Below are 27,829 nucleotides of genomic sequence, written 5' to 3' on the forward strand. Positions count from 1 at the left end.
CCAACACTCCTTTTTCCATGAGTCATGAATGGGATATAAAATAATTCAAAATCAGGGAGACAAAAATTAGATAGTGAACTAGTGGAACGCACTGAGAGTGAGCACCTGAGAGCTAGGCAAGAGCCCACCATTGCCCTCAGGTGTGTTGGGGAGCTGCCCAGGGCACACTGTTGCACTGTGCACTGTGAGCACTTTCTTCCAGTAAAGGAAGCCTGGATGTGGCTTGTTTTGAAAATATAACCCACTGGTGCCACTGTGTCGGGGCCTGAGCATTGACAAGGCTGACATGAGACACTATTTTTGCAGAAGAATTACCTATTCCTTAAAGCATGACAAAATCCTGCCAGCTCGAAGACTCTGTCCATATTCAGAAAGAATAGCAAAGCAACCCTTTCCTGTCCATAAGAATCACTAGGATTCAGATGGTTCCAGGGGATTTTTTTTTTAGCATCAGGAATGTATAGTGTAGCAGCTGTCAGTATGATCTGCTGAGGCTCTCCACTGTTTCAGTTTGGCTGCCGACTCCTCGGGGAAGGGAGGGTGAGACAGGATGCTCCAGAAGCTCCACTTGGGATCTTTAAGGCTGTTAGAGGACTCTCCCAGCCCGTGCTCTAGGCTGAATGCCTGCAGAGGACACAGGAGAAGGCAACTCTGACCCTACCCCAGCAGCACCATGTGCCCCTGCTCATCCTGATCTGGGGATGAGGGGCTGCCTCCACAAGGCCACCCTGGCAGAGTCCAGCAGGGGCTGCCAGACAGAGCAAATTCTCCACTTGCCATTGCTGTTCCCTGTAGTGCTGCCATGGCAAATCATGGAACAAAAGGACACACTCCCCATCTCCATTTTGGTAAAGCTGTCTCCTCCCTCAACAACCATAAAGAGGAGCAACTGGGAAAGACAAAACATGGTGTGTCTTTATTGTACTTCCTTAAACAACTTCCAAGTTTTCCCAGGATTGCATAGTAACTACAACTATTAATATTGCATTCCTGATTGTGTTCCTAAGCGTGTCTCAGCCATTTTCTGAGATGTATTAGATGGCATTACTCTTCTGGGGCAGTATTGTCACTCTCCAAAACTCTTTGATCCATCACTGTGCATGCCCTTTGTAATGATAATTTAGTAAGAGAGTCTGATACTTAATAATTCAATTTTGGAACTTCCCCTTTGTGTGTGATGTGCCTTTTGTGTGCTGATATGAAATGGCACAGTTTCAAAATAAAATTGTGCTCTTGATATTTCAGATACTGCAGATAAGTGTAAGCACAATTGCCTGTTTATAGCTTTATTTTCTGTATTTAATGTGGTACTTCTAGGCTGGTAGTTCAGAGATTGATGTTCTCTGATAAAGCCTGGAGCAGTTGCTAGAGAAGAAGCAGTTTTTTGTACCTGTCATCTACCAATGTTCCTTGGCCCTGACCTCTTGCGTCCAATTTACAGACCAAAAGGTTAGGGAAGCTGCCAGGTCTCTTTGGGACCATGCCTTTTCATTGTGATGACCAGAGTGGGACTGACTAATTTTCTCCAACTTGGCCACTGACATGGAGGAGATTTTCAAAACCAAGAAATTAAACTGAAGCAAAATTGCTTCCAGAAACACCATTTTTTGACTAGCCTGTTAGTTGGCTTTTAAGCTGAAATCAAAAGGTGTGGTGGACTGTGTATTGCTGCCAGACCAACAGGTTATCAAATAGCCCCTCTGAAAAGCTGTCTTCTGTTGTGGAAACAGGAGGAGAGCAAGGAAGCTGGAGAAGGGTCTGGAGCACAAGTCATACAAGGAACAGCTGAGGGAGCTGAACAAAAGGAGGCTCAGGGGTGACCTTTTCACTCTCTACAACTGCCTGAAAGGTGCCTTTAGCCAGGTCATTTTCTTCTCCCAGACAAACAGCAACAGGAAAAGAGGGCATGGCCACACTCTGTGCCCACTGAGATTTAGGTTGGACATTCGGAGGAATTTCTTCACAGAAAGGGTGATTAGACATTGGAATGTGCTGCCCAGGGAGGTGGTGGAGTCATGGTCCCTGGAGGAGTTTAAGGGAAGACTGGACACGGCACTCAGTGTCATGGTGTGGTTGACATGGCAGTGTTGGGTCACAGGCTGGATTCAGTGGTCTCAGAGGACTTTTATAACCTAACTGATTCTGTGATTCTGTAATGCCACATCTAGTCATAATACGAATTCCTGCATGTGTTCTGCAGAGGCATTTCTTACACACCTAGAAGTGCCATGGACTGGGGAAGGCTGGGTCTGCTGGTCCCAGCTGCTGGGCAGTCTGAGTGTCCCAGGCCACCTCGTGGAAGGATATTTCCAGAAGCTGGGGAAATGTGGGGATACACCTATATACTACTCCATAAAATTATGTATTTGCAAGCAAAATGCGATATAAGTGAAGTGTGAAGTCAAATCTCACTGCTCAAGAATACTTCTAGAAGGCAGACAGAAGTGGTCATATCAAAATGTTTAGGAAGCTGCACGTCCCTTCAGAATGGGGCAGCTGCAGCCCCACTGTGAGACTGGAGACAGGAATGGCTTTAAACAGCATGTTTATGTTCCAGTAGTGCTCATACAGTCATTACTGAATTGCTGGAAAGGATTAACTACTGCCTGGCTGGTAAAATGGATTCTTACTTTTCAAATCCCTGACAAATTTCCATTGCACTGGACAGCTGTTTGGAGCATTTTAGCAAAACCAGGAACACAGTTAAATGAAGGAAATGTAAAAGGAGTTATGCATTTAAATTTCTAATACTGTAGAAAAATGTGCAGTCACAGATTAATACATAACTAAATTCTCTCAAGTGAAAAATGTCATGTTTTGTGTGGAGAGAAAAAGCCCAAACCAGTGTGGAAGCCAAGGGAATACCTAATTTTTAATCTAATTTGCCTCCCAAAGTGTATCAAGTAATTTGCAATTTATTTAAAACTGATGTGCCTGCCAGCTTACTACTACTGTGAAGTGGAAAAGGGATAGACATGCAGACTGCAGGACGTGCCTACATTGAGGTATCTTAGATATCTGGATCTCATTTGCTGAAGATGCACAAACCTAGAGCACAAGGTACAGTCAAGTTCATAAACTGCTTTACAATTCACTTGTGCTTTGCCTTTATATGAAAGGATTTACAATTAAGTATGAAACAAGTCACTGAAAGTTACTATTAAAAAAAAAAAGAAATTTAGGAAAAATATAAAGAGGAAAGTAAGAGTGTGTGTTTGGGGTTAGGAACTCATCAGCCTGGTGGAGGTGAGGCTGCTGCAGCCCCACAGCCTCAGGCCCAGCTGAAAGGAAGACTGAGTGTGCACCTGAGTGTGCACCTGCACCCACTCCCAGCCCAGATATCCCTGTGCATGTGTCCACCCACACAGAACCTTGACACGTGGATTATTCTGGCTCCTTGCAGCCCCTGCTCTCCCAGTTGCACTCACACACAAATATAGAATGGTTTGGGTTGGAAGGGACCTCAAAGATCATCCCCTTCCAACCCCTTGCCATGGGCAGAGACACCTTCCACTAGAGCAGGTTGTTCAAAGCCCCACCCAGCCTTGAACACTGCCAGGGATGGGCCAGCCACAGCTTCTCCAGACAACCTGAGTCTCATCACCCTCACAGTGAGGAATTTTTTCCTAATATATTACTTGAATTTCCCCTTTTCTCAGTTTGCACCCTTACTCCTTGTCCTATCACTCGCTCACAAGGACTCCCTCTCTGGCTTTGCTGTAGGCCCCCTTCAGACACTGGGAATTTGCTGTGGGGTTTCCACACAACCTTCTCTGAACAGCCCCAAGTTTCTCAGCCTGCTGACTATGTGTGCATGCATGTCCATGTGCACTGACACCCAGTGTGCTTGCACCATGGTCGCTCCAGCTCCTGGCACCCCAGAAACACAGCCACCATGGGTCTCTGCCTCTTTTCCTGAGGTGGGCACTTAGCTTCATACTCACAGAACAGAACAGAGAGCTCCCTCAATCTGGAAAATGGTCAGGAATGGAGTTTGGTAAAAAGGGCAGACTGTAGAGATAGGATATGCAGGGTATGATCAGACATTTGTGCTGACCATGCTGTGCTACCAGCCTCTTTTATCCCCTTTTCTCACCAATTCCCCACACTTTTCCTCCCTTATCCACATTAATCCCTTGCTCTTCCCAGCTTTGATCCTCCCTCAAAACATTCCATATGTCTTTCAAGACATTCTCCAAGACATCACACTCTTCAATAAAGACACTGAGGCGCTGAACTGTGTCCAGAGAAGGGCTATGGGGTTGGGGCAGGGTCTGGAGCACAGTTACACGAGGAGCAGGGGAGGGAGCTGGGGCTGTTTAGCCTGGAGAAAAGGAGCTCAGGGGAGAGCTCAGTGCTCCCCAAAACTCCCTGAAAGGAGGGTGCAGACAGGGGGGGATCAGCCTCTTATCCCAGGCAACAATGACAGGACAACAGGACATAGTCCCAATCTGCACCGGGGGAAGTTTAGGATGGACATTAAGAATATTTTTTTCAGAGGAAGGATGATCAGACATTGGAACAGGCTGCCCAGAGAGGTGGTGAAGTCACTGTCCCTGGGAGTGTTTAGGGAAAGACTTCAGGATGTGGCAAAAAGGGATTTAGATGACATGATGGTGTTTGGACTCAATGACCTCAGAGGTGTTTTCTAACCCAACTGATTCTGTGACTCCGTGATTCTTGCACTATCCCAAGATGTGCTCCAGGTAAGCCATGGGTGACCCAGAGCTGTCCCAGCAGACCCACCTCGTGGGGCCTCTCCTGGACCACAGCACCGACTGCCAGCTGTGACAGCCCGGGGAGGAGCCATGTGGGCCCCTTGGCCCCGGCGAGGCTTTCGGGGTCCCCTCTCCCAGCAGGCTGAGGGTGTATTTTGCCTTCCCGGCCCTACGGGGCACAAGCCATGTCTGCCCCGAACCACCACATCGGCGAGCCATTGCTAGAACCCTGCCCGTGGTCAAGTGCTCGGGCAAGATCCAGACTCAACCTCAGGCACCTCCCTCCCTCTCTCCTCCCCTCTCCCCTCCCTCTCCCGCCCTCCCGGCCGGACGCGCGGAGCTCTCGCGAGAGCCCCGGTCCCGCTCCCTTTCCGGCGCGTGGCGCGGCGGTGCCGGTGGCCATGGCGCTCTACAACTTCAAGAAGATCACGGTGGTTCCATCTGCCAAGGTACGGCCGCGCTCCTCCGTTCCTTCCCCGGCCCCTGCTCCCAGTGCCCTCCGCACCGGGCCGTGTCTCCCGTTCCTCCCGCTCGGCGGCTGCCAGAGCACCACGCTGCCTTCCTGCCCCTTCCGCGGTGCCGGCGTGGCCTTCCCCTCTTCCCCCTCCCGCGGGAGCCGTGGACTCGCCCTGGGCTGCTGCTGCTGCGCCCGGCGGCCCGTACCATGTACAGTGTCGGGGGGGTCCTGTCAGAGGAGCCCGAGGCTGCCCTTCTCCCTGCGCGGGTGTCGGGGTGGCCCCCACAGAAATCCCTCCTGTTTTCCAAACCTGCTTCATACCGAAACTCATCGCAGAGTCTTGCGTCAAAATAAAGTTCTCTGCCGGTCGGAGGAAAGGGTTTTAGATGAATCACGGTGAGGGGAATCCCCGCAGGGCTCGGGGGCTGGGCCGGGGGCAGCCCGATACAGAAACGGGGCAGGGGATGTGCAAACCGCTTATTCCTGCCTGCCCTAAAGGTGCGTGTCAAACTGTGTCTGCGCTTAACTCATCAGCGAGCTCCTCCCCGAAATAAAATCGTTGCCTTTACAAGAACTTGACATTTTGTGTAATTAATCATGTTTCCTCGATTGCAGGACTTCATAGATTTGACATTGTCAAAGACTCAGCGAAAGACCCCGACTGTCATTCATAAACATTATCAAATCCATCGGATTCGACATTTTTATATGCGAAAAGTCAAATATACTCAACAAAATTACCATGACAGACTCACTCAAATCTTAACGGATTTCCCGAAGTTAGATGTAAGTGTTTTCTCATTGCTGATTTCAAGTAGATTTTACTGTGAGTAGTGGGCAAAACCTGCACTGCTGAAGTAGTATGTTCCTATGAAGAGCAGAAATCTAAGTTGTGCCCGTGGATGATCATTAAAGGCTGGATTTTCAAAGCTTTTAGCTGATAAGATATGTTTGCCTGAAGTTAAATGAAGACAAAATGTGGGGATTTTTAAGTATGTTGTGTCTGCCTATTTCTTCTTTGTGTGTGCATATGGAAATTATACTTATGTTTAGTCTTCCCTAGGAAAAACCAAGAAATATAATTGATATGTATAAAATATAAATATGATGCATATAAAATATATCATACTGCTTTCCATCTTCAGGAATTAATTTGACAACCTAAGTGTTGTCCTTGGCCCCATAAAGAGTCTCTTTAGAAATACAGTGTTAACTTCCAACGAATGCAACTGGATCCATGTGCCCAAGTGGGATTTTTTTATGGGCAGTTTTCTGCTCAGACTGAAATTATTTGCCTATTAATTTGTTTTTTCTTGATAATTTCATATCCAGTGGGTGTTGCTCCAGAATTCCCAGAAATATCTTCTGGGTTTTTTTTTTTTTAACATCACATGATGAAATTTCTTCAGGTAGATACATAGCTAACTAAAATACTCTGCTTAAAAGATTTGTCCTAGCAGTGCCACTTTGAAAAGGTAAGGATTTATTTGGGCATAAAAAACTTCTTTTTGTCCAGTTTTGTATAGAATTTAATGCAAAAAAAAAAAAAACGAAGGATTAATGGTATTGCTGAGTTTCTATTGTAATACGAATTTCCTTTTAGAGGCAATTTCTCTTGGCTTCTTACAGATTTTTACTTGGAAAAAAGTGTCTTTGAAGTTGTAATATGAAGTGTTCTAGAAAGCAAAAGATCAAATGGAAACTCTGTATGAATAAGTCAAAGATGCCTTTGCAGAAGAAATTCAGAGCAATTGAGATTCATGCATTTAATGACCAAACAGATTATTTTTCTTACATAAAATAGGAATGAAAATTGTTTGGCTTTAGTGTCATTAGTGTTGCCGTACTGGAGGAAAAGAAAAAAGAGAACTTAGCTTGTGTGCAAGAATTAGTTGTCTTAGGGTAAGCAAATATGAGAGTTAACATTGTGCTTTTGTTTTAGGATATTCATCCTTTTTACGCGGATCTGATGAACGTTCTGTATGACAAAGATCACTACAAGTTGGCTTTGGGGCAGATCAATATTGCCAAGAACCTGATTGACAAGTAAGGGACATAGCTTTGTCTGTTTTTGCACGTGCCTGGTGGATTGTTGGCTGAGCTGTGCCCTCCTGTGCCCGCAGTGTTGCCAAGGACTACGTGCGGCTGATGAAGTACGGGGACTCTCTGTACCGCTGCAAGCAGCTCAAACGGGCCGCCCTGGGGCGCATGTGCACCATCATCAAGAGACAGAAACAGAGCCTGGAGTACTTGGAGCAAGGTTGGTGTCATGTATGGGCTGAAAAAGGCACGTGGGTTGGATATAAACTTTATTACACTTAGCAGCAGTTAGAAGAATGTGTTTAGGACAGGTTACAGATCCAGGAAATACAAGAAAAGCTTTAAAATCCCTGAATACATAGTGTTTATTTTTCAACAAAATAGTTTTCTCTTTGAATATTTATTAAATTTTATTATATTACTAACAGTGATAAAATTTTTTCTTTGTTTAGAGGTTGCAGACATTCTTTTACTTACCATTCTTTTCGCTAACTTATATGTAAAAAATGTTGCTAAAGATTTTGTAGACATTACTCATTACTTCAGACTTATTAGTCCTTCAGGTTATGTTGCCTGATTTGGTGGAGTCATTCTAGCTGTAAAATAGTAGTCTTAATTTCTTAAACATTTATTAAATTTTATTTTTGTTGCATGTAGATACTTGTGGAGTCTGCAAACTATTACATATTTTCATAAATTATCATATCAGAAATGTTACTATCTTTTATGTAAACAATTCAGCATATATATTGTTATTCCATCTCAGTAAAACTTAAATTATAAGAGATACTTAAAAAACCTTCTTAACATTTCAGTGCGACAACATTTGTCTCGCTTGCCAACCATTGATCCCAATACACGAACTCTTCTGCTGTGTGGCTACCCAAATGTTGGGAAATCCAGCTTTATAAATAAGGTATGTGAGTGGTTTTTCCATAAATAGTATTGAGATGCAATTTAATTAAAATAAAGTAACTTATAAAGTAACTTCTAAATAATTTGATATAGTTCTGGCAGTGTCTGATGTGAGCGGTAGCAAGTTAAATTGTGTGAGTAGTGGTTGAATGAAATTCCTGGGGAAATAAATGGAAAATTATGATAGATTTAACTCTTAAAAATCCCTTATCTTTTCCAAAATAGTATCCACCAGCATATTTTTTGATAGACAAGTCCTTGCAGAGAAGCTAGAATAACAAATCTTCAGCACTTTTTTTTTTCCCCTATAGCAAAGGAAGTGTAATATAATTAGAATATACTGTGTGCACCTTGAGGAGATTTTAAATAAATGTGTGTGACTAAATCTTGTTTAGGTTACAAGAGCAGATGTAGAGGTGCAGCCTTATGCCTTTACCACAAAATCTCTCTTTGTGGGACATATGGATTATAAGTATCTACGCTGGCAGGTAAGAACTGTTACTGTTTTGCATTTTCTGGAAAGAATGAACTGGTTATAACCTGATTTGCCTTTTTGCCATGGGAGTTGCATTTTTGTGTCTTGCTGAGACATGCTGTGTCTGACAGCTGCTGTGCAAGGTGCAGTGTGCCAAGTGAGGGCAGCAGTCAAAACCCGTTCTAAAAATGTACATGCATGGGTCTGGTTTTGGTTGGAGAAAAAGATGGGAAATGGAATTATTGACTAAAGCCAGATCACTTTTTATCACTTACTCATTCTGGGCTGGGTAGGGGCAGCATTTTCCCTTCCTCTGCAATACTTGGGGTGTTGGTTATAAAATCTCATTCTTCTCCCATTTCCACATTTTTACTTTCTCAGTTTGGCAGAGCTCCCAGTCCTATTTGTGACTGAAAGGAAGAACTGTTGCTGTCTTAAAAAAGACAATATTGATGAACAATCAAACACGTGTTCTGCAATAGCTGATCAGTAACACCTGGCTTAATGATGTTAATTTTAGGTAGTAGACACTCCTGGTATTTTGGATCATCCCCTGGAGGACAGGAACACCATTGAGATGCAGGCTATCACTGCCCTGGCACATCTGCGTGCTGCTGTGCTCTACGTGATGGATGTGTCTGAGCAGTGCGGCCATAGCCTGGAGGAGCAGGTGGAGCTCTTCAGAAATATTAAGCCATTGTTTGCTAACAAGGTAAGTTTTGTTCATATCATTCACAAACCCCAAGGATTTATAACATGGTATCTTGAATTAAGATTTTTTTTTTTGCCTTTTTATCAGCCACTTATAATCGTTGCGAACAAATGTGATGTGAAGAGGATTTCAGAACTTCCTGAAGAGAGTCAGGTTGGGATACTTCTCTTACCTCTTTGTCTTCTGATGTTTACAAAAATACTGTGTGTGCAATTGTGGATGGTTATAATTTTTATTGGGCAAAAAACTTTTACATTATAATTTCTTTATTGAACTGTGCTAATAGTGCAGTGGAGTGTACCTCTGCAGGTCTTGACCTCATCTTTCTTTAGTACTGTGTAATCCTTGCCTGAATATTTTAAATGCCAAATGGAAGGCAAGTTTCAGAAATCTCTGATGGTGTGAGAACTCTCAATTACTGCTGTGATTGGAAGTTACACAATAGCTTTACTCAATAATCCTTTCAGTGGCAGTCAGACACCGTGAGCACTACACTGAGAGGTGTCGCTGAACAGTTGCAATAAAAGGTCCTGCAGGCTTAATTTGCTTGTATCTACAGGTTAAAGCACATAAAATTTGTGTTTCACTCATTTTTCCCCCTTATGGGTCATTTATAAGTGCCTTTTTGAAAGTAGTTATTTGCTTATAAAAGAAGAGAGAGATTAAATAGAACTATAATTGTAAACTTTCCATCATCTTTTTAGAAACACCTTCTAATAAAATAGTAACACATTGTATGTATTGATATTGGATTAAGATTTCTGGTCTTAATGTATTGGTATGTTAAGAAATGAACAGGATGTCATTATTTGGGATAATTTTTCAATTTTAGAAAATATTTGAAGCTTTTGAAGCAGAAGGATTTTCCGTAATAGAGACAAGTACCCTGACTGAGGAGGGTGTAATCCAAGTTAAAACTGAGGTAGGTGTGTTTTCTTAGTTTCATTCCAAATGAGCAGCTAACATTTTGCTTTACTTGTATGAGTTTAATCTCAGTTAAACTGCATTATAGTGGTAAACTTTAAAACTGTTTTCCTTGTTGCACCTCAGTGAGCTTGGGTAAAATAGAAAATAGTGACATAATCATTTTTGGTCTTAATTGTGATTTTTTTTCTGAGTCCTGTTAAAAAATACATATCTGTGTATGCATCTTCCCATGATGCTTTTAACATAAAGTAATTTGATGCCTTCTTGAGAGTTAGAGGTATAAAACAAGAGAATAAAATTTGAAGGCAGATATTTGGGATTGAATGCCTGCAGTGTCATTTGCTGTATCTAAAAGGCTTTGTTGCTCACCTTGTGTTGCCATGTGCACTTTCAGGCTTGTGACAGACTGTTGGCCCATCGTGTTGATACTAAAATGAAAGGAAACAAAGTGAATGAAGTACTGAATAGATTACACTTGGCCATGCCAACCAAAAGAGATAACAAGGTAGGCTACATATTTACACCATTTAATGTATTCCCAGTACTTGTTAAGTAGGATAAGAATTCTGTCATTGTTAATCTGTGAACGGATTCATATGATGAAGTTTTCTGATTTATCTGTAAGTGCCTTTCCTGGTGGGAGCTGGGGATTTTGTATTCTTCAGAAATACATTATGTTGGAGCTGGTGATTTATAGCAATGTAAAAAAAATTTATGTGACCTTCTTTTCCCTTTTTTATTGGGGTGGATTTATTCCAGGAGCGACTGCCTTTTATACCTGATGGAGTAGTAGCTCGTAAGAAACGCATGGAAGTAGACACTCCCAAGAGGAAATTGGTAAGTGGCATCTCTAAATCAGGAAATCAGCAGCTGGATTTTAAATTTGCTGTGTTAGTCCATAGCTTCTAAATTAGATGGTATCTAAAACCATGTGTGTCTTTGCAGGAGAGAGATATTGAACTTGAAATGGGAGATGATTATGTTTTGGATCTGCAGAGTAAGTATTAGATAAGAATTGGTGTTACCATTATTATTACTGAACAGTAAAGTGTGGCTATTTCAGCCTCAAGGAGCAATACCTAAACCTGGCTCCTTTCAACTAATTGCCAGTGCCACCATTTCATTGCATACTATCCTACTGTTCCAGAACTGGTGATCTTTAGTGATGTGTTTTGTGATTCAAGTGGTTTTTTCCTTTCCATTCTGTATTGTAGTACTTCATTAATTTCTGATGCTCTCTTTGTTAAGAAAGTATCAACGTGAGAGAGAGCAGCATATATTGTGTTTCAGCTGGGTATTTGGTGCCTGGCATGTCTTGGGGCAGTGGGTCATGCCATGGCTGAGCAATCTTTGGCAGTAGGAAGGAGATCAGAAATATTTGTGAATATAGAATTAGTGCTGCCAAATTCTTAGGGATAGGGCACTTCTTTTGTGTGTGTGTTCTGAGTGTTGTTTGTTGTCATGGAGCGTTATTTGAAATTAATTTTTGTCTTTTTATCAACTTTTGTTGTATTTTTAAGAATACTGGGACTTAATGAATTCATCTGAGAAATATGATAAGATTCCAGAGATATGGGAAGGCCATAATATACTTGACTACATTGATCCTGATATAATGAAAGTGAGTTTTCCGTGTTTTGCTTTACACTTTTCTTTCCTCTTTATCTCTTATTTATTGTCAGTTACTATTTGTAGATTAAAAACAATGTATCATGAGAACCTGTTTTTTTTTGCATTGTCTTCACTTTTCATGGGAAAAGATACTATTTTTGAATGATAAAGGACAGAATTTCAGAAGAACAGAAAATAGCTCTACCTTGTCAGAATGATGGTGATCTTATCTGTTCCATTCTAAAATACGAGGTTTGCACTAGAAGTTATATTTCTTTGTTCTTTGACTACATCTACAGGAATGCAGCTATCAAACTTTATGTATTTTTAATAATATGAAATTCATCCATCACATTTATGTCTATGGAGGAAATGGACTGAATGCTCAATTTCTAACATTTTTATTTAATAATCACTGTTTGGATTTCCTGCTGGTTGTTAAGGAGGAGTGGTGAGTGCAGCCCAAGGAGCCTGCCAGTTATGCAGCTGGCTTCCTATGAATTGCTGGTGTTCTTTACATGCTGAATGTCAAAAGAGAAGGGTTTTTCAGGGTCTGTTTCCAGAAATGGCCCAGCAAGCAGAGCTCAGGACAGTACAGCTGCTTTCACACACTGGGCAGCTTTGGGCAGCTGCACAAACTTAGCCAAGTGATAATGTGGAGTGATGGAGTTAGTCTGCACAGCAGAGTGTCCATGGGTTCACAGTAATCTGTATCACCAGCTCCATTAGCTGTGGCTCAGTGTGATTATCAGGTAATTCAGTTCCTTCTTTGAAGGGCCTGTATGCTGTCATGGCCCAGGACCATGTACAAATGTAGTGTCAAGGATCATTATTCAAGGATCTGATCTCCATTTTGCCTCCTCAAAATCTAAGAAACTGGAAGAATTGGAGAAAGAAGAAGAGCTGAGAGAAGCTGCTGGAGAATATGACAGTGAACCAGAAAGTGAAGATGAAGAAATGATGGAAATCAGACAATTGGCAAGACGGATCCGAGAAAAGAAGAAACTGAAAATCCTGCAGTCAAAGGAAAAAGATGTTCATGGTCCAAGGATGCCTAGAACAGCTAAAAAGGTGAGTGTGGAACATGTTCTGTAAAAAGAAACCTTGTTGCTATGTAACAACATCACAACATCATGAAAGCGTGTATCATTGTCAGATAGAAGAATGTTGGCTTTTGCTCATACTTGGCCCCTTCACTGCTTGCTTCCTTCTGTTCTCCTAGAAGTTCTGGTCACTGCTTAGCTGAGGAGAGGTAGTAGCCCCCCCTTTTTTGTTTTTTTTTTTTTTGTGTCTTGTGTAAAACTCCATATATATTGCAGAAGAGGTTTTTAACAATACTCTGTTTAACTGGGTTGTTTCGTTGTATATTATCTGTTTGCTAAAAATTCAAATCATTATAAGAATTAATAATTACTTAAAAGCACAATAATGCAAAATCTGTTCTGGGTTCTGGTAAAGGTGATGGGTCTTTTTGGTATCCAAGTATCACTCTCTCTTCTGACCAGTCCAGAACAATTGCAAAGTAATAAACTGATAACTAGACATTTTGAAAAAATTAATCTAGCTGCTGTTGCCCCCAAGATCTCTCACCTTTGTCAGTTTCCCCCCTAAAAGGCAAACTAATTATAAGATCTTTAAGAAATGCTGGGCCACTGCAGTCCTGTGAAGCAGAATTTATTGGGGCAAAAAAAAATGTTGCAAAAATTGAAATGTGAAGGCAGGACATCAATGACCTGCTTGTGGATGTGATAAAGCCAGAAATATATAGTGAATATAATGGACTTGTGGTGGTATATTGAGACAAAAAGTAAGGTGGAAGGATTTTTTTTGAAAGAAACATGTTTTCTTAACTGTCTTTTTACAGGTCCAGAGGAAGGTGTTAGAGAAAGAAATGACTGATCTTGGACTTGACATGACTAATAAAGATGATGTAAGTTTTTCCTAATTAAACATAATGTTTATCTAAAAGAGACTTAAATTTCTTTGAGAACAGTTGAAATGCTTATTATAGTTGGCACAAGAGACAGGTGGGATCTTTTAAGGATAAATTAGGAACTGCAAATGAGGCAGTTGGTAGTGGAATTTTTTGAGTAATGTGATCAAAACAGATATGCTGAAAAACTAATATTTATCAAGAATCCTATATACATGTGCACTGTTTTCTTGGAATTTGTGTAGGATTCAAGGACAGGCTTGGTTAAGCATACATCTTAATTTTCAAGTCTGCTTTGTTAGATGAGACTCTGCTGTGTCAGAAATAGTAATAGTGACAGATCAGGTCTATCTTTTTATAGTTTGTTAATTCCATGAGCTGTAATTGAAGTTTTTGAGGGCAGCTGGCATCTTTAAATGAAAGGCAGATAAAGTACTTCATCAGAGACTGACCTTCAGGAGACATTTTATTTTAACAGAAATTAAAAAACCCCAAAACATCTTGTACAGCAAATCCAGTAGTATTACAGCTCCCTAGCTCTTGAGATCTCTAATTCTTTAGCTAAACAAGGAGTTAGGAAACAGGAACTGTCAACATTACACATCTGAAGCAAGCATTTATGGTTCTCAGAGCTGCCATTCCATGCTGATGTAGGAGCAATGTAGGAGTGTAATACTTACTCTATAACATGATCAGTCTTCATGTCTGAAATTCTTTAGGGTTTTGCCTGGTACACAGGACACTAATCAGGGTAGTTCATCATTGCTGTTTTGCTGTTGCAAAATTGCTTAAGTGTTGTTATCCATTAATTTGTATCTTTTTATTATTACTTCTGAGTCTACTCAACCCAAAGAAAAAAGAAAAAGCCAGTAAGTAATTATGGAGGAAAAAAAGCTAATATTCAGTGAAGTTTGAGTGTTCCTGTAGGACAGAGAGGCAGTGACCAACAGCTGTCAAGATCTTAATGTTACTGTGAAATAATCAATATAATTTATCACAGCAATTCACTTCCTGTTTTTGCTATTACTCTCATTAGAAATGAGCTGGTTGTTTCTGGCTTTAAAGGTTAAGTGATGTTTTCAATTTCAGGCACATTATGTGAGAAGGTCACGCAGTACCACGAGGAAGCGCAAACGGGACGAGTCTGAAACGCCCAGGTCGGTGTCGCGCAGTCGCAGCTGCTCTCGCACACCACGGGACGTGTCTGGCCTTCGGGATGAAAAGGTTGGTTCTTTATCTGTAGTTACCTGTTTGGCAGCTAAACCAGCATGACTGTACCTAGACCAGCTGCTGGGAAATTCAGAGTAGGCTGGTTATGTTTGTCCAGAGTTTGTGTTTGGTCTCTCTTTTCGTTTGGACTCTTATGCTTCTGTGCTTCCTTCTTACAAACATGTAATAATACAGACCAAGGAAGTACATTTTATTCTTGTCTCTAAATGCAAGTCTGAAGGAAGAATTCTGCAATCTGTGGAGTTCCACCTTTAGTTAGTGAGGAGTTCCAGGGATAGCATGATCCTGTGTTAGTGTACTGGAAATTTTGCTAAGGAGGGTTAGTGTCACTCTGATAGTGTTACAGTGATACTGCTCTAGAGTTGGTGTTAATGTCCTGATAAAACCATCCAGCTTAGTGGGTTTTCTTGAAGGTAAAGCTTGTTAACTGACTTACTGAGGAAGTTACTCTGCATGTTTGTTTGTTTGTTTTTAAATAGATGGTGAAGAAGGTCAAGATCATGGCAAAGAAAGCTCAAAAGAAAATGAATCGCCTGGGCAGGAAAGGAGAGGCAGACAGGCACATATTTAACTTGAAGCCAAGACATCTGCTGGCTGGGAAGAGAAAATCTGGTAAAACACAGAGAAGATAAGCAGTCTTCTGAACCAAAATTAAAAACGAACCAAAAATTTTAAAAAATAAATTTAAAATCAAAATTAAATTTATTAAAACTAATTTCTAGTCCTGTCATCCTTTTTAGTAATACTTGGTGTTTAAGTCTGTTTTATGTTAGTGGTTAAGATACTTCAAGTGCAGTTATTTCCATACCTTGATGTTGCAGTTCCAAGTAATACCACGAGAAATTTCTCAGTTCTAGTGGCAGAAACCATTTATAAACAAACAAACTTTCTACCATATTCTTATTCTCGCCTTTCTTGTAAAGTGTTTATATTTCTATATAAAACTATTTTAAAATGAGGTTAAATCTAGAAATGCCAACACTTTGTTAAACTACTGTTACTAAAAAAATGCCTGGGTTGTTAGGTCTGGATTGCTGCATACACAAAGTAATCCTTTGTGATGTGTTTATGTTGCTGGTGAAGGCTGAAAAGGGTGGGGAAGTAATGAGAGAGCATCAGGAACTACACAAAGTTTGTGTTTCTGCACTGAAGCACAAGGAGCAATGCTGCCACTAAGACACAGGGTTACTGGAGGAGAAACTGTTCTAGCACTGACCTGCCACCTGTAATAACCTAAAACAGCAGGGGCAGGAAGGTTACACCTTACACCTTTGAGTATTTCAGATTCATTTTAATATTTTGGATACACAGAGAGTGAGGGATCAGGCTGAAGTTTTGTGCCAAGCACATGCTACTGTAATCTTTGGCTTAGCAAGACATTTCCTCTTCAGGACCTGATAGCTAAAATTCTGTATCTGCTCAAGGCAAAATATTGTCAAATGTGAAATACTTCCTTTATGTCCCTATTTGGTCAATGGTTATATAGATGTTTGTAAAATGATGCCTTCTAAACGTATTGCTTGAACAGAGCACTTCACATCCACGATAAAAACTAACAGATACTCCCAAAAAAATAAAAGGGAGGAAAGAACCCTCAAGTCACTACTTTTTGAAATACAACCAGGAACTGTTCAGATGTCAGCTTTTGCATCATGTGTAACTCTAAAGAGTTTCTCCCATCTCCTTTGTGTAATAAATTCAGAATTAAAGCATACTGTAATGCCACAATGCAGACCAATGTCAAGAAAAACTTGTGGGGGACTTTGAGGAACTGTTAAGCAAAACTTCTTTCAGCTTCCACATGCACAGGACTTCTGCTTGAGGATCTGCTTTGCCAGCTTTTGGTCCAAGCTGAACTAGAAAAACAAAATTTTTTCCAGTAGATCTGTGCCCTACTGCCCTGCCCACATGATGCTGTTTCAGGGGTGTTTTATGGGCAGGGTGGTGCTTAGAGTGTGGCAAGGACAGAGATTAAGAATAATCTTACGGCTTCACATCTGGAAGGAAAACAACAGTCCAAGAGTTTAGGCAAGGTGTTTTAATTGTAAAGTTAGATTTTAAAAATACTTGAGAACTCCATTTCCTTCACTGGGTAACATGGCTGTTTGCACCGAGTTTAAGAGAGCTGCTACATCACATCACTGTCCCCTCACCTGATATTATTTGCTTTGAAACAATACATCAGTTCTGGCTAATACACAACAAACTTTGCTCTAAAAGCTCCAAGAGTTGAACCACTGCAGGTGCTGGTACATGGAAGCTTCAGTGCTGCAATCACAACAGCGATGAGAAAGAGAAACCTTGACCACTGGAAAATGTTAATTTAACCCCAAATCCAGACACAGAATCATTATAACCATGTTTACTTGTAATGATAAGTGGTATGACAAACATCCCATTTCATCAGACTCTGGTAGAACTTATAAAATTGAATCACTCTCCTTGTATCAAAATGCCTGTGTTTTGTGGAAAATGGAGAAGAGCCATTTAGTGCATATCCTGTCTCCAAAGACAAACTACTGACATTAGACAGATACCATTTGCTGTAATTTATATTTTCTGTAATTACCCCTTTTTAAAAAATTTGAGATGTCCAGTCTCAGCCATCAACTGAATCATTAAAATTTCATTCAATCAGAAAAGCCTGGTGGGGAGAAAATCCCCAAACACTGTTTATTATCTAAAGCTTTAACACATATGTCAGCACTTCAAAGTCAAACTTACTCCACACAAGCAATCCAATTACTTAAGCTTTTATGGGTTTGGTTAATTATAGAGTACAGAGCTGAAGAGATTTGCTTTCTGCAATTAAAATAATCCTGATTACTTTGAATTGTTTTCTTCTGGCAATTGGTCTTCTCAACATTGCAGCAGAGCCCACAGTCATGCCCAGTCCTCCTGCCTGGGCTGGGCAGGAGGTGCCTGGGCTCGTCCCCGGTGTGCAGGGCATGCAGGGGCTGAGGATCTTTCCCAGGCAACGGAAGAAGAGGAACCCAGGGGTTTCTTGCTCCTGTTACCCATTTTACATGAGACCATAACAGGCCCAAGGGAACCACAGATAAAGGGGAAGAGGTGACAAAGAAAGAAGAAAAAACACTGGCTATGACGACATCTGTATAAACTAAACATGCTCCACGTGGATCAATTCTCTGCACTTAAGTCATGATTTATCAGTGTTAATGACACAACACATCATTGCTAGCCTTCAGCACCTTTTATCCCAGGTATTTACATTCGGTGTATTTTTTCATGCTCAACAAATTTGTTCAAGTTATTCAAGTTATCCCACCACTTAAAAAGAAAGGTCTCTGCTATCAGCTTGAACCACGGAGTGATCTTAACTTCATTCCTGGCAGCTTTGTCCAAGAGCTGTTTCAGTTCTTTCTGTGTCACATAGCAGTAGCTTTGTATCTCGTTGGGGTCAGGATTCAGCGTCACATCCTTCTGCACAAATAAAATATAGTCTATCTCATGTTCTCCCCAGATCCCATCAGACTTGGCCTTGTAGTGAATTCGTGTCAGGTAGGAGATTTCTTCTGGAGTTACCTACAACCAAAACACTTGTCAGAAATGCTGCAGACCAGAATTGCACTGCTGGGCATTGCAGTACAATTTATCAGCTATTATCCTCTTCCTTAGAAATTACTGTTCCTGAGTGTATAACTGCAATGCACTTTTTCACAAAGAATTACTAGGAAAAAACTAATTTAAACCATTTTGATGACATGAATTGCACAGCATTTCTCTAGTCAGACTCACCTTGTAATACTTGGACTGTATCTCTCCTAAATGGTACATTTTAAATAATGTTTACCAGACTTTATTGCACACTCACTGAGCACTGGTGAACACAAACACTTGCACCTACCCCTCACCTCCCAAGGAAAAGACAACACCTTGAAGCCAAGGTCAGAACCATGTACTGACAGACCAAGGGTAACCCTGCCCTCCAGGGATGTCTGGAAGTTCACCCAGTTCTCTGATTGTCCAAAGTTCATTTTTAGGTTTGAGGCTGACTCTGTCTGCCAGACAGAGTCTGTAAACTGGCAAACATTGGCAAGAATTCCTGTTTCCCCCTCCTTCCTTTACCTGCTCCATGGGAATTCCCAGCTCTGCTTTCAGTCGTCTCTGTGCTGCTCTCCGAACACCAATGGCATCATTTTCCTCCAGTTCTTGTGGATGGCTTAGAGGATGGCTGCAACAAGTGTTGGTAAAACAATCTGCAAGAAGTTTGGATCAGTCAATTTTTGACACTTACAAAGACCTGGGAAAGAACCCCAAAAAACCACAACACCAAAATACCCCAGAGACAAAGGCCAGTTATTCAACACATCACAGCTTCATTTCTCTTTTTCAGAGAAGAGTCACAGAAAGAGAACATTTACACCTCTTATTTTCCTTTACATATTTTGCACTGGGATTTGCTTATGCCAAGCACTACTTTGCAGGCTAGTGTTTGATACACATGGGGACAGGCATTCTTATCCCCAATACATCTACTTAGAGAGCCAGTCTATAAAGACCTTGTTTATCTCTCAAATGCTAATTAAAGTTACTTTTGGGAATTTATATGTAACAGGATAATGAAAATATTCCCAGAGCTTCAAGAACAACTGGCAGTAAGTAGAATTCAATACAAAGTTTATACCTGTGTTTAAAGAACAACGATCTGTACTCTGTTTCAAGCTTTTGTCTATAAAAGCTATCTAGCTGTCTATCGAGCTCAAAAGCATCTAAAATAGAGTTAGAATATCTACAAATCACATTTGAGCATTTTGATTGCTAGCAGAGAAGGAAGAAAATTAAAAACAATCTCTAAAGTAAAGATTCCCTTGGAAAAAAGAAAAAGGTCTTCTTTGCTCACATTGGAAACACTTGATTTTGTTTTCCATTGAAAATTCTGCAACAGAAAGCTTCACGCTCCCTCCAGCCTGCCTCACGTAAGCTATTTCTATTGGATTCCCCTCCTCATTTTTATGCCTCCATTTATATTTGACAGTAATAGTTCAGTAGTGTTCAAAAGTCATGCACTGCATGGTTTGGCCACACAGCCCCACTTCTGGCAGAGTTATGGAAGTGTTTGTTAAGACAACACAGACAAAGGTCCAGAGATCTCCCGGGCAGCAGGGCTCTGCTGCATATCAGCTTTTACCAATGGAATGGGACACTCTCCACAGCCACCAGAGTAATTTAACTCCAATAAATATCTTGCAGCAGAGAGGGGTAAAAACCACACCCTCTGCCCTTGCATGAACAGGATCAGACATGTCAGGGAACAACTATTTCTCAAGAATACATAAATACACAAGCATTGCCATTATCTTACTTCACCCACAAGATATCTTGAACTCTCAAAAGTACTGGAAGTATGTCCTCTCCAAAGCAGTAAATTCTAGAACCTCAGAATGTGCTACACTGCAGGATTGGATTGACATATTTTTTTAAAATGTTGATCTAAATAAAACATGTATATCAATACAATGTTTCAGTACTAACCTGGAAATGTAATTTTTGCATTTGACCTCTGCTGCAGCAACAGTTTATTTTCTGTATTAAATAAGAAAACACTGAAAGCTCGGTGCAGTAAACCTAAAAAGAAAAAAAACCAAACAAACAACAAAACTGAGATATTTAATAGAAGAGAAAAAACCATGAAGTTAAGGGCTTATAACAGCCTCATTTTTACATAATCCAATTTAAAATTAATAAACGTTAAAACCCAGAGATTTGATATATAACTCAAGAGCCATTATTCAAGTTTCTATATCTGCTTATGTGAAACATGAAATTGGAAGAGTTCCTAGAGCAAATATGCAACAGAGGAGTTCTTGTAAACTCAGTTCACCATTCTGAATGTGCACATATGGGCAAGCTTCCTAGGACAGCTTGGCACCCGTAAATTTACAATGAAAAAGAGATCAAAAAATTAAAAAGACTAAAAAACTCCTAAAAAGCTGTATGGAATTTCAAGACCCTTCAAGAATTGCAAAAGTAGAAGGAAAACAGACTCCATTAAAGAGTACAATTGCTGTTTTCTTCACCTTTTGAGTCTGTTATTCCTCACTCTTCAGGATGATGCCTTCCCCAAGTATATAAAAAGAGGTCACACACTACCAAGAGAGAGATTGTTGAATCTGATCAGCCTCAAGTAAACCAAAAATCAGTTCTCTGATTCCCTTTCCTATTAGCAGTGTTTGAAGTAGAACTCTGGGTGAATTACTTTAAAATTAAATCTTTTTCTACTTGAGAAGAACTCAGCGAAGAAGCAAAGAGCATTCTTTAGAAAAAACGACACAGAATCAGGTATCTGTAACAGGAAAAAATACTACTTTATCTTCAAAACGTGATTAAAAATATTTATCAAGTTTATATGTGTAATTACACATTTCTCTCCTTTGCAATTGCCTCCAATTGAGTGTTCCTCCATTCTACATAATTTTAATAGCAAACATTTTATGTTGAGGAGGAGGGGCCTATGGCAAGGTACTTGCTCTAGTTTGATCCAACACTCACCTGAGATTAAAGCTTTGATTAATCATGACTATGCTTCTGAAAATATTTAATCAGCTTAATGGTTCAATTAGAAGATAAGCAAGGAGTACCTTTGTCAATGTTTTCATTCAAGTGACAGTTTTTCTTGGTCTCTGCTCCAATCCTATTGTCATTTTCATCGATAAGGATGCACATCTCTGCCAAGAGCTGCACCTGCTGCTCATCCAGGTGATCTGTGTTTACTTCAGGCATCGTGATGGCAGCCCACGTTCTCCTGAAGGCAGACAATGAAGAGTCCTTCACTAAAAACAACATCCATAAGGTTCTGGGCACTGTGAGAAATAACCCAATGGCTTGTTTCTCTGACATGGTGTAAATCGCACAACAATTTTATTTTGAGAGGGTTTAAATGCTTTTAGGTTCCTGAAATTTCATATACACAATACGAATCACATAGCAACACCTGTCAGGTGCTTGAAACATTTTTACATCTCAAGAAGCCCTTGCAGCAGCTGCTGCAGGACAGCCATGCTAAGCCAAACATTTTTACAGGCTGTCAGTGGCAGGAATTCCAGTTCTGAATTTCAAGCTGTGCACCACTAACTCTGGCTACATTTATAACGCCGGGCATCCTGTGCCTCCTCTCCACACCTCTCTAAAGGCTCGCTAACAGCGTTTCAACCCGAGGCACCTCCAAAGCCACACCTGCCCTGCCCCGAGCCCCTGCTCCAAGGAGCCCCTGAACGGGCCAGGCTGGAAGGGACCACAGGGGACACCTGGTGCCCTCCCTGCTCCATCGGGGTCATTCCAGAGCACATGGCACAGGACTGCAGACAGCTCTGGGGTATCCCCGGGGAGGCTCCTCACCGCCCGTTCCAGCGCACGGTCACACACAGACTAAAGGAGTTCTTCCTCAGCTCAGGTGCAAATTCCTGCGCTTCACTTTCTGCCCGTCGCCTCTTGTCTTACTGCTCAGCAATGAGGACCATCCCCTCAGCACCCTCCCACAGATATTTATAGATATTAATGATGCCTCCTCTCAGCTGTCTCTCCTCGGGGCTGAGCAGACCCAGCTCCCTCAGCCTTTGCTTCTAAGAGATGCGCCAGTCCCTTCACGACCTTCCTTGTCTCCCGACAGACCCGCTCCAGGAAACTCCACGTCTCTCTGGTACGGAAGAGTCCAGACGTGGACACAGAGCTCCGGGTGCTCCTGGGCAGGGCTGAGGGCAGGGCTGAGGGCAGGAGGCGGCGCTCAGCCCGCCCGGCTGTCCCCAATCCCGCTCACCTCGCTGTCCGTGCGCCCCGCTCTCGCCGCTCTCCCCTCACGCCGGGGCCGCTCCGGGGGGCCGCGCTCCCGGCCCGGAGCAGCGCGCGCCACATCCCGCGTCACACCCCGCCCGCCAATGGCGCCGCCGCCCGGCGCTGACGTCACCGCATCGCCCGATCGCCCCACTGCGGCGCGGGGGGCGGTGCCAGCAGTGACAGATGGGAGTGGCGGAGCGTGCGGCCAATCGCGGCTCAGCCCCGGAGCAGCGCTGACCAATAGGAACAGCGAGCGGCGGCGAGCTGGCCAATGGGAGCGGGGCCGCGCGGCGGGCGGGGCAGCGGCGGTGCCCTCAGCTGGCGCGGGAGACGGTCGGGATCGGATCGGGCGCCCTGAGCACGGAGAAGCCCTTTGCTTCTGAGGGTAACCGGGAATCACAGAACCAATGAGGCTGTGAAAGGCCCAACCTATGACCGGACCATGTCAATGAGACCATGGCACTGAGTGCCAGCCACATCCAGTCTTGGCTTAAACACCTGCAGGGGACCATGACTCCACCACCTCCCCGGGCAGCACATTCCAATGTCTAAAGACTGAACACTTCCAACATTCAGCGCTGCTTACTGTTTTTTCAGCCACCCAAGAAAACCGAGGGGCTGTGCCCAAGTACGGGCTCCTACAGCCGTGCCGGTGTTTGTGCAAACAGTTCCAGTATGGAATTTCTGCTCGGCTCCGGCAGTGTTCCAGGGGACGGCCGTAATCCCGGGATGCAGAGTAGCAGGGCTGTTGGGCACGTTCCATCCCGGGTGCTTTTCTTTGAGCATCCTTGGAGCTGGAGAGGTTCAGCCTGTGTCCCATCCCGCACAGATCCCAGCCTGTGTCACCGGCACTGGGGGAATCCTGGCTCCCCTCCCGCACTGACAGCTACAACTGGTGGGAAGCAGCTCCTGTGCTACTCAAGCTCTGAAATTGCCTCACTCAGTGAGCTCTTGAGGGGCAGAGGAAGAAACACCCTTTCTGAGTGGGAATGGAGCACAGGCAGGGTGGCACGATGAACCGGTCAGATAAGGGAGTTAAGATGTGCACAGATAACAAACTAGAAAAACATCAAATACCAGCCTCTAGAAACTTCACACCACCATAGTAAATACCTTCTCAGCAAGACTTCTGCTGGTTTACTGCTCGTCCACAGATTTGGGTTTATGACTGGATGCCATAAAAAGCCTAGAAATTACATTTAGCATGTCTTGGAGCCATGGCTCACTTTGATTCCCTCTCAGCTCAAGTTCCAGCATTTCAGTCTGGATTGCTTGATTTTTCCTGTGAATAGGACAGATGTCCTGTTGCTTTGTGATATCATTGACAGCACAAATGTTCAAATGAACAGTTAATATTTTACAAGAGGAGGGGGTTATCTTACAGCATTCCTCTGTGCAGAGCTTGCTGAAAGAAGAGTGAAGGTGTTTTGAGTGAAAGCCACTTGAAACCAGCAGAGCTTCAAAATTAAAAAAAAAAAAATTAAAAAAGGAAGGTTGTAACAATGTGTTGACTGCTACATACCCTTTTAACTACATAAGATATAACATAAACATATCAGAATTCATGGTAATATTGTGTTATTCATTAATGAACTACAAATTTAATGTTATCAGAAGAGTGTTGATAATAAATATGTACTCTCTGAAAAGATGGAAATGTACACAGATTTCTTTTTATTGAGTTTACTTTTCATTACTTTACAGATTACCTATTGCTGAGTCACTGGCATAAAAGCACAGTAACTGGAGACAGAGCTTTGGAGAAATACTGAGAACATCCTTCACCACACTGATCACTTGCTCATTTTATTGTTCCAGATAAAAAATTAACCAAAACTGTCATTTTTTTCTTCTGTCATTCTCCAAAAGTAACAAAACAAGCTACACAGATCTATTAAAAAATAACTACTGAGATGGAAACACAAACCAGCATTTCACATGATGGTAACAGAGCTAACAAGCAGCTCTCCTGCGAGTGATATTCTTTTAAAATAGAAACTACTCCCCTGAGAGGCAGAGATGTGTCTGTGCCTGGGGCACAGCTGGCATGGGACATTAGCAGGTATACACAGTGACCTTCAGGCCACACAGCACAGGGAAACCAGGAAAAATGTCCTTATAGATGATAAAGAGGCTTTTCTTCCTAGTAATAACAACTGAAAACAGGCACTTTAGAACCTGACAGTCAGAAACAATTACAGTTCCTGTCTCGCACAGACAAATAAAGCACTTCACCTGAGTCAACACTCTCGAGCAGCAAGAAGTGACAAGTCCTGGTGGATAATGACAGGCAAAGAAGAAGGGACAAAGGATGACAAAACAAACCACGTTCACAAAACAAACAAGGGAGAGACTTCCAAAGCCTTTAACCAGATACTTGAAGGATCAGGTGTTTTATGTCACCTGTGCCTTTTCTTTTGCTCCCCTCCAGACTGCTCTGCGCCTTCAAAGCTCTTTGTGTTGAAAATAAAGCATGCTAATTTTTGTAATGGTATGCACTTCACTGGAACCTCAGAACTTCTCCACCCTGCATAAACAGAATGCCTGAAGTGACATATAGATGCTTTTGAGATGTAATGTTTGCATCTCCTGAAGTTTGCTGACTGTTTTCAAACACTCAACTAACAAGGGAAAAACAGTTTCCTATAACAACTGGGGAGTCTTCAATTCACCTGAAAATACAATCAACTGCAAACCACTGACAGACTTTTGGTGTCTAAGAGAAAGGGAAGTGCAACCCCCACCAAACTGAAGGAAAACCTTTTAATTGTCCAGCAAGTTAAACAAGATGATGACAAGCTACAAGATGAAATAACTGCTGAACAAACCTGGGATTTGTTCTAGCCTAGAATAAACTCCTGAAAAACGCTTGTCCTCCATTTTCAGATTTGCCAAGGAAAATTAACGGGCTTCTTTTCCCCTCTTCACATCCAATCTGCTTATTTTTCAGCTTCCTGTTAACTTGCTCTGATGCTTAAGACTTCCACTTCACCCTTCTCAGCTACAGTTATCCTTGTTGTTGGTCTCCCTAGAGAATTCCTCTTGTGAGTCCTTTCCTGCCTGGAGCCATAGCTCTTCAGAAAATATTTGTCTAAATGATCCACTTATGTGCTGAGTGAAAAACAACCTGGTTTTTATCTGAAATGAGAGATAAATACTTCCCAGTCTTAACTAATCTGCTGTTCCCTTGACTCTTCTTAAAAAGCTTTTCAGGGAAGTGGGTTGGCTTCAGCTTGCTTCAGAGAAGACAGATGTCTTTGTAGTAAGAATGTAATACATATATGCTAAATATATAAGTAGGATGTTGCATTTGCATTTTGTTCTGCTATCTCAAGCTGATGAAAAGAGTGCTGTGAGGGACGGCTTCCAAATGTTTTTATACAGCATAAGGTGAATGAATAATGGCATAGGAAACCACTCTTCTAGGAAGGAGTTATTAGGAGGTTTCCTATATGAATCGAGAAATAACCCCCGAGTCATTTTCTCCCTGAGATTTTTTTGTTGGTTGGTTTGGATTTGCTTTAATTTCTTTTGGTTTGAGCTCTGACAGAAGGCTTTGCCTTTTCCTACTACATTTATAGGTTTGAAAAATGTTAATTTGGGAGGTTCAGCTATTATTCTATTGTTATTATTCTGTTCTGTTGCTGATTTCCCAAGCCTTCTATATTGTCTTTACAAGTCCAGAAGTAGATTTGTCCAGAACAACCTACATTTTGCCACTTTGTTTACTGTATGCTTCTTTAAAAAGCTTCTTAGCTGTTGAAAACATGCTGACTAGTACTGACCTGTTTCCCTAGGCTCCTGTATTGCTATCTGTATCTCTTCTTTTGTATCAGGTAGTTTGTGGAAAGCAGGTCAGTCTTTTGTTCTGTACTTGCTCCTGTACATTACACACTGCCTGCTACTCTTGCAGTGCTGAGACAAAACCAAACCAAATTCTCTTCTCATGAAAAAGCAACTACATCCATACAGGGCTTGTTAATTTTCAGGTGAGGCACCCTGTACCAATGAAAAAATTGTTGAAGCCCATCTTTCCTCATTTCAGTATTTTGCATTTCTTCAGGTAAAAAAAAAGGTCATCTCTGTAATGCACCCTGCTCCTAGGGAGTGTGCTACTCCAGAGGAGAAGCTGGCAGGTGTTCTCGCCAGGAAATCTTTAATGTGGATCTTTGTACTCCTCCTGGACATTTTTTCCCTTCATACATCTAGCTAAAATTGTTACAGTAGGGATTATGAGGCTTAAAAATGGCTGAGCCACCCACAACTGCACCAACTCTAAAGAGAATTCAAAGCATTGAACTGGGGTGTTTGGTCAGGTTGTGTTCAGCCTTCCTCCTGAGCATCTCTGTTCCATCTCTTGTCTCTCTCCACTTGCCTGTGCAGTCTCCTCTCTTTTCCACTCCTCAAAGCCATTTAGCTATTTAGTTTGCTCCCTTTTAGTGGGTTTGAAGAAGGGAATAGGCTAAAATTATGGGATGATCTCAACCAGTTAGGCTGGTGGCTTTGACCTGCAGTAATGAGAAATATGCCAGAAAACAGTTAACCACTATTTTTGTTGCTGTTTAATACAGCTTTAAGACATTACTGCACAGAAGTGAGTAGAGAGGAAAAAAGACAAATGAGAACTGCAGGCGGACTTGTAGTTGGGAAGCACATTAAAAGAAAATGTAATATTTCCAACTCTCACTGGCACATGTTCTTCTGGCCTTTTTACAGACCTCTTCTAAAGCAGTTAAAATTATCTGCTGGAAGAGAGAAAATAATTAGGCAAAGGCCTCTTTTGACTTTCACTATCTGCTATAATGAATAAGAATTTTAGGTGGAGGTTTATTCAAAGTGGTAATCAGCAGAGGAATTAATCACATTTCAATTACGCCTTGTAGGCTTCAGAGTGAACAGCCTGCTGGCAGAACGTCGTGGTTAGCTTTGATGCGCTGCCTCTGTCGCTCCGTCTGCGGACACAGCAGAAAAACTCCACATTCGGCATCTCCCAGCCCTTCTGTATTAAAAAAAATAC

At 41.9% G+C, this 27,829-nt stretch overlaps 2 protein-coding genes across 3 annotated transcripts; one reads left to right on the forward strand and one right to left on the reverse strand.

The window, feature by feature from the left end:
• The first annotated feature begins 5,060 nt into the window (after positions 1-5,060).
• On the forward strand, positions 5,061-15,733 carry GTPBP4 (GTP binding protein 4). Its single transcript, XM_033067520.1, has 17 exons — positions 5,061-5,167; positions 5,791-5,961; positions 7,118-7,221; positions 7,299-7,435; positions 8,031-8,131; positions 8,526-8,618; positions 9,126-9,317; positions 9,405-9,470; positions 10,150-10,239; positions 10,639-10,749; positions 11,004-11,081; positions 11,190-11,241; positions 11,765-11,865; positions 12,729-12,926; positions 13,720-13,785; positions 14,878-15,012; positions 15,498-15,733. The coding sequence occupies exons 1-17, from the start codon at positions 5,120-5,122 to the stop codon at positions 15,648-15,650; spliced, it is 1,896 nt and encodes a 631-aa protein (XP_032923411.1). The 5' UTR covers positions 5,061-5,119; the 3' UTR covers positions 15,651-15,733.
• A 1,891-nt stretch (positions 15,734-17,624) lies between these two features.
• On the reverse strand, positions 17,625-22,890 carry IDI1 (isopentenyl-diphosphate delta isomerase 1). Of its 2 annotated transcripts, none has more exons than XM_033067532.2 (5): positions 22,796-22,890; positions 21,621-21,784; positions 20,515-20,607; positions 19,108-19,238; positions 17,625-18,564 (listed from the first exon to the last, which is right to left on the reverse strand). In XM_033067532.2, the coding sequence occupies exons 1-5, from the start codon at positions 22,888-22,890 to the stop codon at positions 18,247-18,249; spliced, it is 801 nt and encodes a 266-aa protein (XP_032923423.2). In that variant the 3' UTR covers positions 17,625-18,246. The 2 variants fall into 2 exon arrangements, with proteins under 2 accessions (XP_032923423.2, XP_032923431.1); XM_033067540.1 differs by lacking the exon at positions 22,796-22,890 and adding an exon at positions 22,651-22,669.
• Positions 22,891-27,829: the final 4,939 nt, after the last annotated feature.

Source organism: Catharus ustulatus, chromosome 1 (genome assembly GCF_009819885.2).
Source record: "Catharus ustulatus isolate bCatUst1 chromosome 1, bCatUst1.pri.v2, whole genome shotgun sequence".
NCBI lineage: Eukaryota > Metazoa > Chordata > Aves > Passeriformes > Turdidae > Catharus > Catharus ustulatus.

Coding starts and splice junctions, on each gene's coding strand:
- GTPBP4 (XM_033067520.1), top strand. CDS start 5,120: ATGGCGCTCTACAACTTCAAGAAGATCACGGTGGTTCCATCTGCCAAG. Junction 10,240..10,638: donor TAATCCAAGTTAAAACTGAG/GTAGGTGTGTTT, acceptor GTGCACTTTCAG/GCTTGTGACAGACTGTTGGC. Junction 11,866..12,728: donor TTGATCCTGATATAATGAAA/GTGAGTTTTCCG, acceptor TCAAAATCTAAG/AAACTGGAAGAATTGGAGAA.
- IDI1 (XM_033067532.2), bottom strand. CDS start 22,890: ATGTGGCGCGCGCTGCTCCGGGCCGGGAGCGCGGCCCCCCGGAGCGGC. Junction 19,239..20,514: donor TGCAAAAATTACATTTCCAG/GTTAGTACTGAA, acceptor AACTTCTTGCAG/ATTGTTTTACCAACACTTGT. Junction 18,565..19,107: donor TGGGAATTCCCATGGAGCAG/GTAAAGGAAGGA, acceptor TTTTGGTTGTAG/GTAACTCCAGAAGAAATCTC.